Here is a 14,420-nt window from a genome sequence, read left to right on the forward strand (position 1 = left end):
CTTCTTGCTGACCACTGCTGAGCCATAGGTCTGGGGGAGGCGGGGTGGGTTCTGTATCCAGCACAGGCCTCTGAGCTCACAACGGAGGCTGGATTTGCCGTGGGCTAACAAAGCTCCTTCTGTCTTCTCCTCAGCATTACAATCAGTCTGCAGAAATGAACCACGTCTCAGACATCCTCAATGTGGCTTTCACCGTCCTCTTCACCCTGGAGATGATCCTCAAGCTCATGGCCTTTAAAGTCAAGGTGAGAGGAGGGCATGGTCTGGAGAGCAGGAGAGGGCCTCAGGTGAGGCTCGGGGAGTCCTTTTACACTGCATTTCGCATCTCTGGAGTACAAGCACCCCCAGCCCTGCAACTCCAGAGAACTTCTTGTGACACCCTTGGGGACCCCCGTGCGCAGGTCCTATTAGTTTCTGGAAGGACTACTGTTTGTCAGGGCTACCCTTGCTAGCCAAGTCCAAGCCAATCCAGCCGGCCATTGTTCCCATCTTCAGGGTCATCTGTCACTGGTGGGGACATAGGTCTAGCCACTTCGATTCACCCCATGGCAATACAGGACCAAACAATTGACCAGAGGGTACAAGGTCTGACCATCATCCCTCCTTCTGGCTCTCCCTGAGGTGCCAGAGATCACTGGTGATCCTTCTGGCACTCCTTCCTTTGGGCTCCAGCATCTCTCTTCTTGATTTAACTCTTGAATGTTTGTTCCTTTTCTCTGGCTCTTCCCTGGCAGGGCTACTTCGGGGACCCCTGGAACGTCTTCGACTTCCTCATAGTGATTGGCAGCATCATTGATGTCATCCTCAGCGAGATTGACGTAAGTGTCAGGCTGCTCAGGCATGAAGGTGTCCTTGCAGAGCACCGCTGCCAGCACTGCCTGAGGCAAGACAGAGATGCCAGTGTGGCTCTGCAGAGTGCTGGTGTCCTCTCCTCGCTGAGGAGGGACAAGCCAGGATCATCCCGTGGCATGAGCATGTGGAGATCACAGCTGTGGCCCTGTGGACCTTAAAGCACTGTTTAAACAGAGGGGACCATCCCTAGCCAGCCAGCGTGAGACACTGCCCCCTCCCATCCCCTGAATCTATAGGCACTGGGATCCGATGGAAAACAGTCCAGTCGCTCAGGACTGGACCATGAGCAGCAATGCCAGCCCCTGCCCACTCACCCTGCCTGTCTTCCCCGTGCGTGCACCTGGACAGGCAGTCACCGTGTCCAGCCTCAGATCAGTGCAGGTGGGAAGAAAAAAGGGTTCCCACAGCTCCCTGTACCTACAGGACACTCCTGTCCCATGCCGGGGGAAGATCAGACACATCAAATTTCAAGGCATTTGCTTTGCATGTGTCCCTTCATACAGTGACCCATACATATACACACACTGACTGTATATGTGTGCGTGTCTATAAGCGATACACTATTTCAGAAGCTCTACACCATATAAGCTGCGTGGCTGGGTGGCTGCAGGCAGTGGCTATATGGTAAGTGCTCTGCTGGGAGCATTTTCAGAGCAGTGCTAGGAAGCCAGCATGCCACTGCCTTTCATAGCACTGGGACATCCGCAGCCCGTGCCTAGCACTGAAAATGCCCCTCTGCACCAGGAGATGGTGTGCTGCGTTTAGCAGATCTGATGGTAACTCTAGAAGGAGCTGTAGGATCGGGTAGATTATAGATTAACCCTCTCTAGTGAATTCGCATGCTGTCTCCTCTCGGGAGCAGGGCTTGCCAGCTCCAGTGCACTGCAGGGCTGTCTGGCAGAGCTGCTGTCACTGCCACTCCTGCACAGGGTGACCTTCAGCTGTTCTCTGTGCCAGGGAAAAGAGGATGATCAGGGGCCCTTGGTGGCAGTCACCTTCTTCTCTGGAGGGTGGCCCAGGCCTCACAGAGCTGGAATGAGCAAAACCATCCACCATCCTCCCGTGACAGCAACATGCTCCTCCCTGCACAACCTGCACGTCAGTACTGCCGTCCTCTAGCCTCTGAGCTGCTCAGCCTTGACAAGCTCCCAGATTTCATGCCAGTGCCAGCAGCTTTCATCTGTCACCAGGTCCTCCAGGACCCCATCCTTGGACCACCAGTTCTCTGTACCTGTGATCTGGTTTCCTATTGCCTGTAGGGTATCATTTCCTAGTGCTCTACCTCCTTCCCCATCCTGTTGTCACTCAGAAATGAAGTTCAAAGGGTGCTCAAGGCCCTGCACTGGGCAGAGATTTTCAGTGCCCATGGAGCGAGGAAGCAGGTCAATTGGCCCAGGTGCCAGGGTACTGCCGGGCTTGGCCGTGGCTCCATGAGGATGCCCAGGGACACAGGTCACAGGCACCCGGAGGAGCCTGGTGCCCTGGCTGGTCTGGCAGGGACTGACCCAGGCCCTGTGCTCTGTGTGCCACAACGCTGTTGGCAGTGACAGGGCTGTGCAGAAGGGCCAGGCAGGATTTCAAGAATGATCCTATATGGCCTGAGCTTCACTGGTCCTCTCCCCCAGGTCTGGGTGCTGGGGCACTAAGAGCACTGGCCTCCCCTCCCCATCCCCAAGCTCTTCAGGGACCCCTGTCACAGGCAGTCCTGCTCTGGCAGGCCTGGTGCCCCAGTGACCACCTATGTCCCCTCCTGAGAGCAGAGCCCCTCATGCCTGCCCCAACTTTCCTGTATGTGCTTTCTTCTCCACCACAGCCACATCTCTCCCAGCATCGCCAAGTTTTTCCCAGCCATCTGGTGATGTGCTGAGGGATTAGGATTGGGGGGGGGCGGGGGGCAACCTCACCTCTCCTTCCAGTAAGTCTCCTCCCCGCTGAGAGGTCACTGCAAGGTGGGTCTGTTACCTCTGGTCCCCAGGAGCTGTTTGTCACCACTGCGCCCATCATAGATCACCTTGCAGGCACAGGCAGACCTTGGGGCTACAGTGTTTTCAGGAGGGTGTCCTTCACAAAACAGGCCTGCCCCGTGGTGCAGGGATGGTGGGTGACAGCTCACAGCAGCCGAGCCATTCCTAGTGGCACCCAGGCACGCGACTCTGGTTTGCAAAGTCTGTCCTCTCCTCCTCTCTCTTTCCATTCTGCCTCTTTTCTCCTCCCTCATGTCTCTGTGTGTGGCTGTCAGGGTGAGGCGGTGGGGACAGTTGTGCTGTCAGGAGCCCTCTGCTAGCCACCACAGCCAGATCCTCATGGTCATCGAGTTCCCCCAGATCCCAAGGGGTATTGAGGGGTCTGGGGCAGGAGGGAAGTAGGGATGGGGCCTCGCTGGCAGTGCTACCCCAGACTCTGAGGTGTAGGGGGCTGGCAGCATCCGTGCTGCTCTGTAACTCCTGCCACTGCCTGCCCTGGAAGCTCAGCCCCTTCGCAAGGCCCGGCCCTCCCAGCCTACCCAAAGCCTCCTGCTGGGCCCGCAGGACTGAGGCTGGTCTGTGCAGGGGGTGCTGGGGCTGGGCCACCCCACCAAGGGTCAGGTGTTGGTGTCTGCACTGGGAAGGAGTCTCCCTGCTCCAGAGTATCCTAGGCTCTCTTCAGAGGAGTGTGTCTCCAGCCAGCTTTGAGAAGTCTCAGGGTTTGTGTGTGTGTGTGTGTGTGTGAGCGAGCACTCCTCTGCGTGTGAATGTGTGTGCCCTGTGTGTGCCCTGTGTGTGTGCAGACCAGCAGTTCCTGCCTCTTGGTTAGTGGGTGAACGGTGCCAGGCCATGGTTTGCCTCCTACCAACACATGGGACTACCAGTCTTGGAGCTCAGTCCCAGCAAACCTGCACCAGTTTTGTCTTGGTGTCGGAGCAGCCGTGCTGAGAGCAGCCTGGCTTGCTGCAGAGGAGCCATGGGTTGGCTCGAGCTGGTCACCTTCCCTCCTGATCCCACCTGCCACAGCCCTGGGCCTGACCTGGGGGTGTCTGTGAGAGGCAGCAAAATTATACAGTCCTGAGATTTGGCTCAGATTTCCTGGCCCATACACCCCTGCCCCAGACACACGTGTCACAGCAGGTGAGGTGCAGTGGGGCACAGAAGTGGTAAGTCCCTCGTGATCAGTGTGTTTCCCTGGCTAGCCATCTGCTGCCTCTGCCCCTCAGAAGTCTTTGTCCATGAGCCCAGGTGATGGGGGGTCTCTGCCTGCCCTTCCCCTATGCTCCTCCTCTTGTCCTCAGTTTCCATCTTACTCTTTCTTCTGTGTCTGTGTCATCTTCTGCAACCACCCATCCCTCCCTCCCTCTCACTCCTGCCTCACTTCTGCTGACTCTCTTGTTCTCTCGACAGACTGTTCTTGCATCCAGTGGTGGATTGTACTGCCTGGGCGGAGGCTGTGATAGCATTGTAAATACCAGCTGCATGTGCTTGCCGTGCGCCCCCTCCCCTTTGCTGCCCATGGCCCTGCCAGCCTGCCTGTGGCCAGTGTTTGCATGTGTCCTGCATGTTACTAAGACACGCCAGACCCAGCTGCTCTCTGGGGTGTAGCTCTCCCCTTGCTGAGAGGGAGTTGGGGTGAGACACCCCCCACACAGACACCCCTTCCCACCCTGAGATGTGCTGGGCTGTTCCCCAGCCCTCCTGGGTCCATGTGCTACCCCAGCCCTGCCCTCCAACCATCCCACCCCCCAGCGCCGTGATATCTGACCTGAACACAGCATCTAACAAAGGTGTCCCTGGCTGCTGAGGGCAGGACAGTTGGCCTTGGTTCCTCTGACCATCACTCTGTCTGTATAAGGCCTGAGGGGATTTGCCTGGGTGAATGCAGCCTCTGACACTCTTAGCCAGAGAAGTGGTTAGAGAGGCGGCTGTTGCCCGGTGCCTTCCCCCAGGCTGTGTCCCGTGGCTGCTGGCCTGATGTGCTGGGGGCTGAGTGGGACAAGCGTTACACTGGTGGCTGAGACCACCATGGGGTTGCAGTGGGGTGGGGGTGCCCTGGGTTGGCACGCAGGAGCTATTGTAGGGGCTCTGAAAATGGGGAGGGGCTGGCTGCAGGGCCCCATGCGCTGGAGCCTCTTCCCAGGGCCCTTGTGCTGGGAACTGTGGAGGGCAAGCTGGCCTTCGGTGGGCACTGCCCAGGTCCTGGCGGTGGGGACATGGTGCACTGGAGCTGATGGGAAGTTCCTGACCACTGTGCTCGCTGGGCACTAGGAGAGCAAAAGGCAAAGGAAAGAGAGGTGGAGAGAGGGAATGGTGTTTCCAAGTGTAGCCCTGGGAACTCAAAAATGCCAGACTGGGGAAGACGGAGCTGCTGGGAGGGGTGGTTACAGCTGGGTTTTGTTGCCCTGAAATAGCTGGGAGTGGGGGGGCTGGGTGACGGGGGTGAGTGGGATCCAGTGGCAGCAGCCAAGCTCTGGGAGGCCGAGGGGCAGTAGGAAAGGCGTCCCAAGCGGTGGTGGAGGCAGGATGGACAGTGCCTGGTGGAGGCCGGGAGGGTCTGCTCATGGTTCCTGGTGGCCAAGGCTGGGGCTGAGGCTGTGCCGCGCTGCAGCAACCAAGGGAGCAGGTGACTGAGCCCCCAGCATCTCCCAGCTGCCAGGGTCCCAGGTGCTCCTGGACAAAACCTGGCCCTTTGAGCCCAGGAGCTGTGCCTGCTGGGTCCCCTCCTGCCTACCCATTTTGTCCTGAACGCAGGAGTCCCCAGCCCTGGGACATGGCTCTTTGCCCCTCCAGGGTGGGATCTGCAGCCACCCCAAGAGAGTAGGCATCACTGCAGGTAGGGCTGACACTGGGCAGCACTGCCCCAGAGCTGCCCTGCCTTCAGTCCCTTTTTTGGTCCATGAAGGCCCTGCTGGGAACTCTCAAACCACCCTTTCTGTGCTTAAACACCCAGCATTAACCCTTCATGTGCCTAGTGCCTGGCCTTACAAATAGGCCCTGAGGTGGGAGCATCCCATACGATACCTGCTTGGTGAGAACCTGGAGAGCCTGTCCTTGGGTGGCCCTGTCTGGCGTGGGGTGAACAGCACAGCTCTCCCCGTCCGCATTACAGCATGCCATCCCCTGCAGTGTCCCACCCCCCGAGCTAACGGGAGTGCTCTTGTACCCATAACCAGGCATCCTGAGCAGCTGGGGGGGGGCAGAGATGTGAGACAGTGGGGCTGGGGAGAGGAACTCACTGGGAAGTCTGGAGGGAAAGTGCCAGCACATCCCCTCCGCAGTCTGGTCCTCCGTGCAGGCAAGGGCTGTGGGGACCATGGCTGGTGCCTGGCGGGGGGAATCTTGTTACTCTTCCCCCCCAGGACCTGGACCCCACCTTGTCTGCCTGGAGGCATCAGCAGCCGCTGCCCTCCAAGTGTTGTGCTCTGCCTGCAGGACTCTGACGACAACTCCCGCGTCTCCATCACTTTCTTCCGCCTGTTCCGGGTGATGCGGCTGGTGAAGCTGCTGAGCCGGGGGGAGGGTGTCAGGACCCTCCTGTGGACCTTCATCAAGTCCTTCCAGGTCTGTGAGGAACAGTGCTCCCCTCCCAGACAAGCACATGCCCTGTGCTGGCAGCAAGCTCTGATCCTCAGGCTAGGGGGGCGAGCAGCATGTCCTCACCAGGCAGAGGAGGAAAGCTCCCCTGCTGGCAGGCTGCTGGCCTCAGACTGGACCAGGGCTTGTGCTGTGTAGGAGAACACAGTGGGAAGATGTCGGGAGTCTCCCTGGCTGACACCACCACATGTCAGAGCTGGACTGTCAGCCCTGGTCCCAACAAGGCTGGGCTCTGCACCGAGTGGGGAGCTGAAGGGCGTGCTGCAGCATCTCAGCATGCAGCTGTTGAGCCTGGGCAGCTCCCTCAGCCCTGGGTATCCGTGGGTTGTGCTCAGCCTTCGTCCCAGCTGCACAGACCCAGTGCTCCCTGGGGTTGGCATAAGCCTCTCATGCATGAGAACTGGGGAGTGGGGTTTGTGGGAGGGTGGGTAGAGGAACAGGCAGACAACAAGCTGTCCCCTCCGCACATGGAGGTCTGGGTGCTGGTGTCACGCAGTAGCTCCAGACCCAACCTCCTGTCCCTGGGTTGCCTTGATGCTGGGCTGGTATCTCACACAAGCCATGGTCCTTTTGTCACAGGCTCTGCCCTACGTAGCCCTGCTGATTGTGATGCTTTTTTTCATCTATGCTGTGATCGGGATGCAGGTGAGAGGCACAGGGGTGGGATCTGGTTTTGAACAGATGCCCTGAGCCTGATAGCATCTGGGGAGATGGAATGGAGAGGAACTAGGTGCTCTGCTGGGCACTCCCTGAGTCTTTGAACACAGTGGGACCATTTTACCCTGGTCTCCAGGGATGTTTACAGCCCCAGCAGCCTCCTCCCATCACTGGGCTGCAGCTAGGGCAACAGAGACACGCAGCAAATAGTACTTTTGGAGTCAACAGCACAACCTAGACACAGTCACAAGTGCTTGTGCCTGGTTCATAAGACCTTGTCTCCTTGGCCCAGATGAAGTGCAGCGTAGACAGGGGCATTTTCAGCGTAGGCAGGAATGTCCAAGGAGCTCATGAGCCCCTGAGCACCCACACCCCAGTCTCAGTCTCTTTTGGGGACACCCAAAGCTGAGTAAACAAGAGGAGAAGGATGCTGCTCAGGGGCAGGGATGCTCTGGAGGGTGGTCAGTGCCTGAGAAAGGGTGCTGGGGACCTGACAATGTGATTTACAGATGTTTGGGAAGATCGCCATGGTGGACGGGACCCAGATCAACCGAAACAACAACTTCCAAACCTTTCCACAAGCTGTGCTGCTGCTCTTCAGGTCAGTCTTGTCTTGGCGAGCAAGCAGCTCCAGAAGGGAACTGGGCTCAGAGTTGGCATGGGAGCCTACCAGCTTGGAGTGAGGGAGACCAGCATTTCTGTAGACGATTTCTTTTTTGCCCTACAGAAAAATTTCTTGCAGCGGTGGAAGCATTTCAGGAGTGGCTGTTGGTTTGCCTGGTGTAGCTGAGCTGCAGGAGAGAGGGGCACTTTGGGGTTTCTATTCTGAATGTTTCAGACTGGATTTTAGTTTGTGAATTGTGAGGAAACTCAAGGGGAAGCAAGAGCTCATCCCAAGGCAGTCCTTGACTCCAAACACTTCACTTTGGAGCTTTCAATAACAGACTCTCCACAGCAGCACAGCAAGCCCAGGATCCTGGCAGCTCCTTTCCCAGTGGCTCCCTGTTTCCCTGTGCGCTGGGCTGGCCGCAGCCCTCCCTGCGTGCCCAGGACAGGCAGGGACCAGCCGGCATCCCCTCTCCCCAGGTGTGCGACCGGTGAGGCCTGGCAGGAGATCCTGCTGGATTGCAGCTACGGCAAGCTGTGCGACCCCGAGTCAGACTTTGCCGAGGGCGAGGAATACACCTGCGGCACGGGCTTCGCCTACTTCTACTTCATCAGCTTCTACATGCTCTGCGCCTTCCTGGTATGCAGGGCTCCCTTTGGCACCCTGGTGCTGGCCCTGGGCAGTGCCTGGTGTTGAGTTCGCCTTGCATCTCGTGGGGCTGAGTCCACAGCACCCTCTTCCTAGGGGCATCATCCTCCAGCCCATCCACCCAGCCATGCTGTGAACCTGACACCGCGCTCCTGTGGGGCCCAGCATCCCCCGTTAGTCCCTTCCCATTGCCCCCGTGCGCTGCTGTCCAGATCTGTCTGTGTTGACTCTTGCAAGGGTGAAGAGGGAAGAGATGCCCTGTGTCTGCTGCAGTCGTTCACATGATCTCCTTGGGTGGGAGCCCAGCCCTGCATGGGGTGACCCGGAGCATCCCCTGGCTCCAGGGGAACCCAAACCCCTTCTCCTAAACACGTTTTCCCTGCGTTTTCCCATGGCCATGGCCGGGGCCTGCGGGCAGCACTGCTCTGCTCCACGCTGCCAGCTGTGAGGGTTGTCACTGTCCTTCTGCCCAGGGACCTACTGAGTGCTTGGCCCTGCCCTAACTTGGGTCCTTCACACCCGCTTCTCTGCCCTCAGATCATCAACCTCTTCGTGGCTGTCATCATGGACAACTTTGACTACCTCACACGCGACTGGTCCATCCTTGGGCCCCATCACCTGGACGAGTTCAAACGGATCTGGGCTGAGTATGACCCCGAGGCCAAGTGAGTGACAGGGGGTGAGCGGCACAGAGCGGGTGGGCCATGGGGAGCCTGGGATGGGCTGCCCTGAGACACACACGGCAGCATGAGCTTGGGCACTGTCTAAGAGTTAGATCCCAGCGTCTCAGAGGTGGCATTCCAGGGCTGGTACAAGCCGTCAGGATGTTTGGGGACACGGGACTTCCAGTCCTCTCTTCATCCAGCCCTGGTGACGCTGCCAACTCTTCCCATGCCACTGTGCACCTTTATCTGCTGTCTGGTGCCACAGGGAACAACTGCTTTTCCCAAGAAGAGAATAAGGAAGTCTAGGGATTTGCCCACCACAGGAGCATGGGACAGACCACAAGGATGAACCCACCCAGCCCCTGCCCAAACCACTGTCCCCCACGTCTGCCACCACACTGCTGATGCAGTTTGTTGCCTCTGCAGGGGCAGAATCAAACACTTGGATGTAGTGACTCTGCTGAGACGTATCCAGCCTCCCCTGGGCTTCGGGAAGTTCTGCCCTCACCGTGTAGCTTGTAAGGTAAGAGCCAAGGGGGTGGCAGGGTCTGTGGGCACAGGGGCATCTTTCCCAAGCTGTCTGTGCATCCTCCCCGGGGAGGCTGAGGGTGGCAGTGCAGCCAGATTCCCAGGGTCCTGGTTTATACATGTGCTCTGACCTCTTGTGTTTAATGGAGGGGAGTATTCTGGGGGCCTGGAGAGATGCTGTTAACCTGCATGGAGCTGATGTGTTTCAGACTTGCCTGTGCTCACGCCCACACCAAGGAGGATGGCACCAGTGGGCTGGTCTGTGTCTGGAGCCCTCAGTGCAGAGGGACTCCCAAGCCACGCTGGGGTGCCCCACACCTGCATCTCATACAGGAGGGCAATGCTGGGCCTGAGTATCTGGCCACGTCGAGTGGGCTGTAAAACTTTGTTTCCAAGGGCTGATAGCACTGAGGGAGCTGGAGACATCGGCATGAGTACGCTTTTCCTGGCTTAGCTCATTCTGCACAAATCCAGGACCTGTGTGAGGCTGATGTGTAAAACGACATGGGCAGGGGCTCAGGGACTGGTGTAACCCCCCCTCATGGCTCTTGGGCAAATTCACTGGAGGTTTGATTCCCAGATCCCTCACAGCAGCCTGGGGCACTTTTTGGAGTGTGGAACAAAACACAGAATGACTCCCATTTCCCTGAGAGCAGTGCTGTGTCTCTCACTGGCTGGTGGTTTAGTCTGGAGAAAAGGAAGCTCAGGGGAGACCTTATCTCTCTCTACAACTACCTGAAAGGAGGTTGTATTGAGGTGGGTGTTGGTCTCTTTTTCCCAAGCAGCAAGTGATAGGATAAGAGGAAATGGCCTTAAGTTGCACCAGGAGAGTTTTAGTTTGGATATTAGGAAATATTTCTTCACTGAAAGGGTTGTCAAGCACTGCAACAGGCTGCCCAGGGAAGCGATTAGTCACCATCCCTGGAGGTATTTAAAAGACATGTAGATGTGGCACTTGGGACATGGTTTAGTAGTGGACTTGACAGTGTTAGGTTTATGGTTGGACTCGATGATCTTAAAGGTCTTTTCCAGCCTAAATGATTCTATGGTTTCCTCCCATGGCACCGGTGCCCCGTAGGTGGGGTTATTTCCACAGATCTGAGCTCGCTCTCCTTGCAGCCTGGTCTGGTTTAGCTGGCTGGTTAGCGTGGGGGATGTTGCTGCCCCTGGCCCCTGTGCTGCCAAGCAGTGGTGCAGAGCCCCGTGGGCCTGGGTGGAGCTGGCAGAGCTGGGAGGGCTCAGTGCCAGGAGCGGAGCCTCTCCCCAGGCAGCGTGGCTGCCCTGAGGCCAGGACAAGCCGTGTGTTTGTGGGGAGCTGCTGCCTGGGCTCACACTGTGGGTTTGCTGTGCAGCGTCTCGTGTGCATGAACATGCCCCTCAACAGCGATGGCACTGTCACCTTCAATGCAACCCTCTTTGCGCTGGTGAGGACAGCCCTCAAGATCAAGACAGAAGGTAAGTGCTGCTGCTGTCTGCCCCTACGGCCGGATGGGGGGACCCTCATGGAGTTGCCCGTGGGGCTGGAGCCTGTGGTGCCACCCTCGGCTTCATGCTATGAATTATCTCATCAGACCAGAGACCGTGGACACATGATGGGGCTGCTCAGGCCAAGCCTGCAGGACGTTATTAGTTGCAGGCACGTGCATTGCAGCCCTGAAGAGTGAACCAGTGCGGCCCCAGCTGCGTAACTTCACCCTGAACAGCTCAAGAGCAGTTCTGGCTGAATTCCCATCCATGCCACAATGCGCAGCCACTGGCCTCCCTTCCCACACTGGAGTGTGGCCTGATCTCCCCCTGCCCCCAGCATAGCACCACCTGCTCCAGCGCTGCATTTCCCCTCGTATTTACAATCTCAGACTGGAATGGAAGGGGACGGATTCTCTTTGAATTTAGCTGTGCTGGGGAGGAGTTGCTTTCCCCCCTTTCCTTGCCAGCAGCATGGGTTGCAAAGCCCTGCTTTGGGAAGATGCCGCAGCAGCTGGTTTCCAGGCTCTGGGTTAGGCCGTGTCACACGGGCAGCTCTGTGGCCAGGCTGGGGCAGGCAGCTCTGGCAGCAGGGGAGGCTGGGCAGCGGTCAGCCCTGGGGCAGCGTGGCATGGGTGTCCTCCCTCAGCTGGGGCAGGGAACATGGCCTCACAGTGGGGGCAGCCCTGGGAGGAGCACAGGAGGTCTCCAAGCATGCCTGGGGACAGATGGGGATTGCAGGCGAGCAGGAATGTTAAAGCCTGTGAGAGCACCAAAGGGGAGGTTGAAATGTTGTTGATCACCAGAACAGAGAGGTGGCACTAACACTCCACCCATTTTCCAGGTCTGTCTCACTCTACAGTTAAAGTCTTTTTGCTAAAATCAAAGTCTCATCCTTACAAAGCTCATTTTTGCTGGGTGGGAGGCTGGAGAGGAGCTGTCACGCCCTGGAGAAGTCTGGCCAGGTTTTCACATGCTTTGTCTTCACTCATGTTCACATTTCCCTACGATTGAACTGCTCTGTCCTGCTCGCTTTTCTCGCAGGTAACTTTGAACAGGCCAACGAGGAGCTCAGAGCCATTATCAAAAAAATCTGGAAGCGAACGAGTATGAAGCTTTTGGACCAGGTCATCCCTCCTATTGGAGGTGTGTCACCTGCTGGTACTTCCCAGAGGGGCAGAGTGACACCTGCCCGGAGCCTCATGCTCCGACAACTTGGGGCCTTACAATGGGCGTATCAATTTGGTTTCCTCCCCTCCAGATGATGAGGTGACAGTGGGCAAATTCTATGCTACTTTCCTCATCCAAGAGCATTTCAGGAAGTTCATGAAGCGCCAGGAGGAGTATTATGGGTACCGGCCCAAAAAGAACCCTGTGGAGATCCAGGTTGGTAGCATGTGGGTGGCGTTGGAGGGGTGACCCGTCCTGGAGACAGGCAGGGTGTGGTGGGAGCTCTGCAGATCAGGGAAGAGGCTTCCCCCAGCTCAGGGAAGTCCAGGGTGACTTAGAGAGGCAGAGCTGCAGTGACACATAGGGACTGCTGTGCCTCAGGCTCTGGAAATGGGGTGGCCCCAAGTGAACCAGCGCTGAATTGGCCACAAGCACTTCACCGCTGAGGGTGACCTTAGTCTCCAGGGTGCAGGTGACTCTGGAAGCAAAGGAGATTTTTGACTCTACCCACTGACTTCAGCCCCAGAGAGGGCTCAGCAGGGTCTGATATCTCACCAAGCAGTTTTAAGACCTGGAAACCACAGACCGATGTTTGGACCAAATGCTGCCCATCCAGGCCCTTATCCACCTGCTTTTCTCCATTCCCAGGGTCTTCTCCCTTTTCTCACCTTAGCAGTGTTGCAGATCATTCTGTGTGCATGGTGCTGTCTGTAGCATCTCATTGCCCAGTGCAACATCAGGTGGAGAAGGGCTGAGGTGGCTGATCTCAAGCAGGATTACTGCAGTCAGAGAAGCCTGCACAGCAGCCCTGAAGGATGCTGTCAGGGTGGGATGGGAGAGGATTTCATAGAATCACAGAATCATTCAGGTTGGAAAAGACCCTTGGGATCATCGAGTCCAACCCTCAGCCCGACTCTACAAAGTTCTCCCCTACCCCACATCCCCCCACAGCTCATCCAAACGGCCCTTAAACACACCCAGGGATGGGGACTCCACCCCCTCCCTGGGCAGCCTATTCCACTCTCTGACCACTCTTTCTGGAAAACATTTGTTCCTCATGTCCAGTCTGACCCTCCCCTGTTGCAGTTTAAAGCCGTTCCCTCTTGTTCTGTCACTAATTCCTTGGGAGAAGAGACCAAATTTATATGATTTATAAGATTTATATGCCTGGCCAGAGCAGCTGGGATGTCCCCAGCCTCTCCTGACCTTATAGGGAGGAAATCACTTGTAGGGTTAAAAGACCGGGCCCCAAAGGTGCAAAACAAGGAAAAGAGCCAGGCCCCAGATCAGTAACTCCAGATCAGGGTCAAAGGCACAGCTACTCCTTGGGCGTCACCAGCCCAACCCTTTGCCAGGTTGCCCTTAGCATAACCCTTTGTGGGACAGCATTAGCCCAGAAGCTGTTTCCCCAAGCAGTCGCAGGACGACCCATGACCTGTCACTGGTAGGAGTCCTGGCAGGGCAGCGTGGCTTACCAGGTGAGCATGCTTCATCACCTTTCCTCTCAAAGCCCAAAGTGAGGTGGGGGGGGGGGGGGGGGCCAGGCCACATCCAGCTGTGCCTCTTGTCCTCACCAGGCTGGGCTGAGGAGCATTGAAGAAGAAGCTGCTCCTGAAATCCATCGGGCCATTTCTGGGGACTTGACTGCTGAGGAGGAGCTGGAAAGAGCAATGGTGGAGGCTGCCATGGAGGAAGGGATATACAGGGTGAGTGCAGCCCTCAGGGCACCCCAGGTGATGGTGGTCCCACCCAGCCCCCATTTTGATGTGTTGGTGGGTCAGCATGGCTGGCAGCACCTGGCAGACAGTCCAGAGGTGAGCCTGACCATGAAAGACAGCGTGGAGCACAAGGTGGATCAGCAAGCACTTCTTTCCTCTCCCTGAGTATCAGGACATCCTGGTTGAGTCATCCTGGGCAACCTGCGCTCTGCCTCAGTTTCCCCTCTGTAAAAGGACCCTGCTCATATGCCTGGCAGGGGTGTGCTGAATGTTTACCCGCAGGTTTGGAGGGCCCCACTCACACCTTCTGCCAGGCTAAGGCAAGACAGCCCAGGTGTCATCATCACCAGAGCAGGAACAGATTCACTTTCTGCTCCCTGGGAGTCTCTGAGACAGCCTGGGCAGCTGTTGGTGTTGCAGGGTTGCACCTCCTGCTGTGTCCAGATATGCCACCGGCTGGGGCTGTCCCACAGAGGTGGCAGGGTTTGTCATGCACAGGGCTGGCTGTCATCCCAGCGCTGTTGTGTGACCATCACCCCTAAGTGCCTCA

General features: G+C 57.4%; 1 protein-coding gene across 5 annotated transcripts in view; it reads left to right on the forward strand.

The window, feature by feature from the left end:
• Positions 1–14,420, forward strand: part of CACNA1S (calcium voltage-gated channel subunit alpha1 S) — a 51,712-nt gene that overhangs the window by 34,111 nt on the left and 3,181 nt on the right. For 3 of the 5 annotated variants that reach the window (XM_074893917.1, XM_074893920.1, XM_074893921.1), the window contains 13 exons: positions 135–245; positions 735–818; positions 4,227–4,283; positions 6,252–6,380; positions 6,993–7,058; positions 7,580–7,671; positions 8,157–8,316; positions 8,863–8,990; positions 9,417–9,513; positions 10,871–10,973; positions 12,027–12,128; positions 12,244–12,368; positions 13,730–13,858. In XM_074893917.1, coding sequence (XP_074750018.1) covers positions 135–245; positions 735–818; positions 4,227–4,283; positions 6,252–6,380; positions 6,993–7,058; positions 7,580–7,671; positions 8,157–8,316; positions 8,863–8,990; positions 9,417–9,513; positions 10,871–10,973; positions 12,027–12,128; positions 12,244–12,368; positions 13,730–13,858 — 1,383 coding nt within the window. The remainder of the gene's footprint in view (positions 1–134; positions 246–734; positions 819–4,226; positions 4,284–6,251; positions 6,381–6,992; positions 7,059–7,579; positions 7,672–8,156; positions 8,317–8,862; positions 8,991–9,416; positions 9,514–10,870; positions 10,974–12,026; positions 12,129–12,243; positions 12,369–13,729; positions 13,859–14,420) is intronic. The other 2 variants (XM_074893918.1, XM_074893919.1) reach the window with 2 other exon arrangements.

Source organism: Strix uralensis, chromosome 24 (genome assembly GCF_047716275.1).
Source record: "Strix uralensis isolate ZFMK-TIS-50842 chromosome 24, bStrUra1, whole genome shotgun sequence".
Lineage (NCBI taxonomy): Eukaryota > Metazoa > Chordata > Aves > Strigiformes > Strigidae > Strix > Strix uralensis.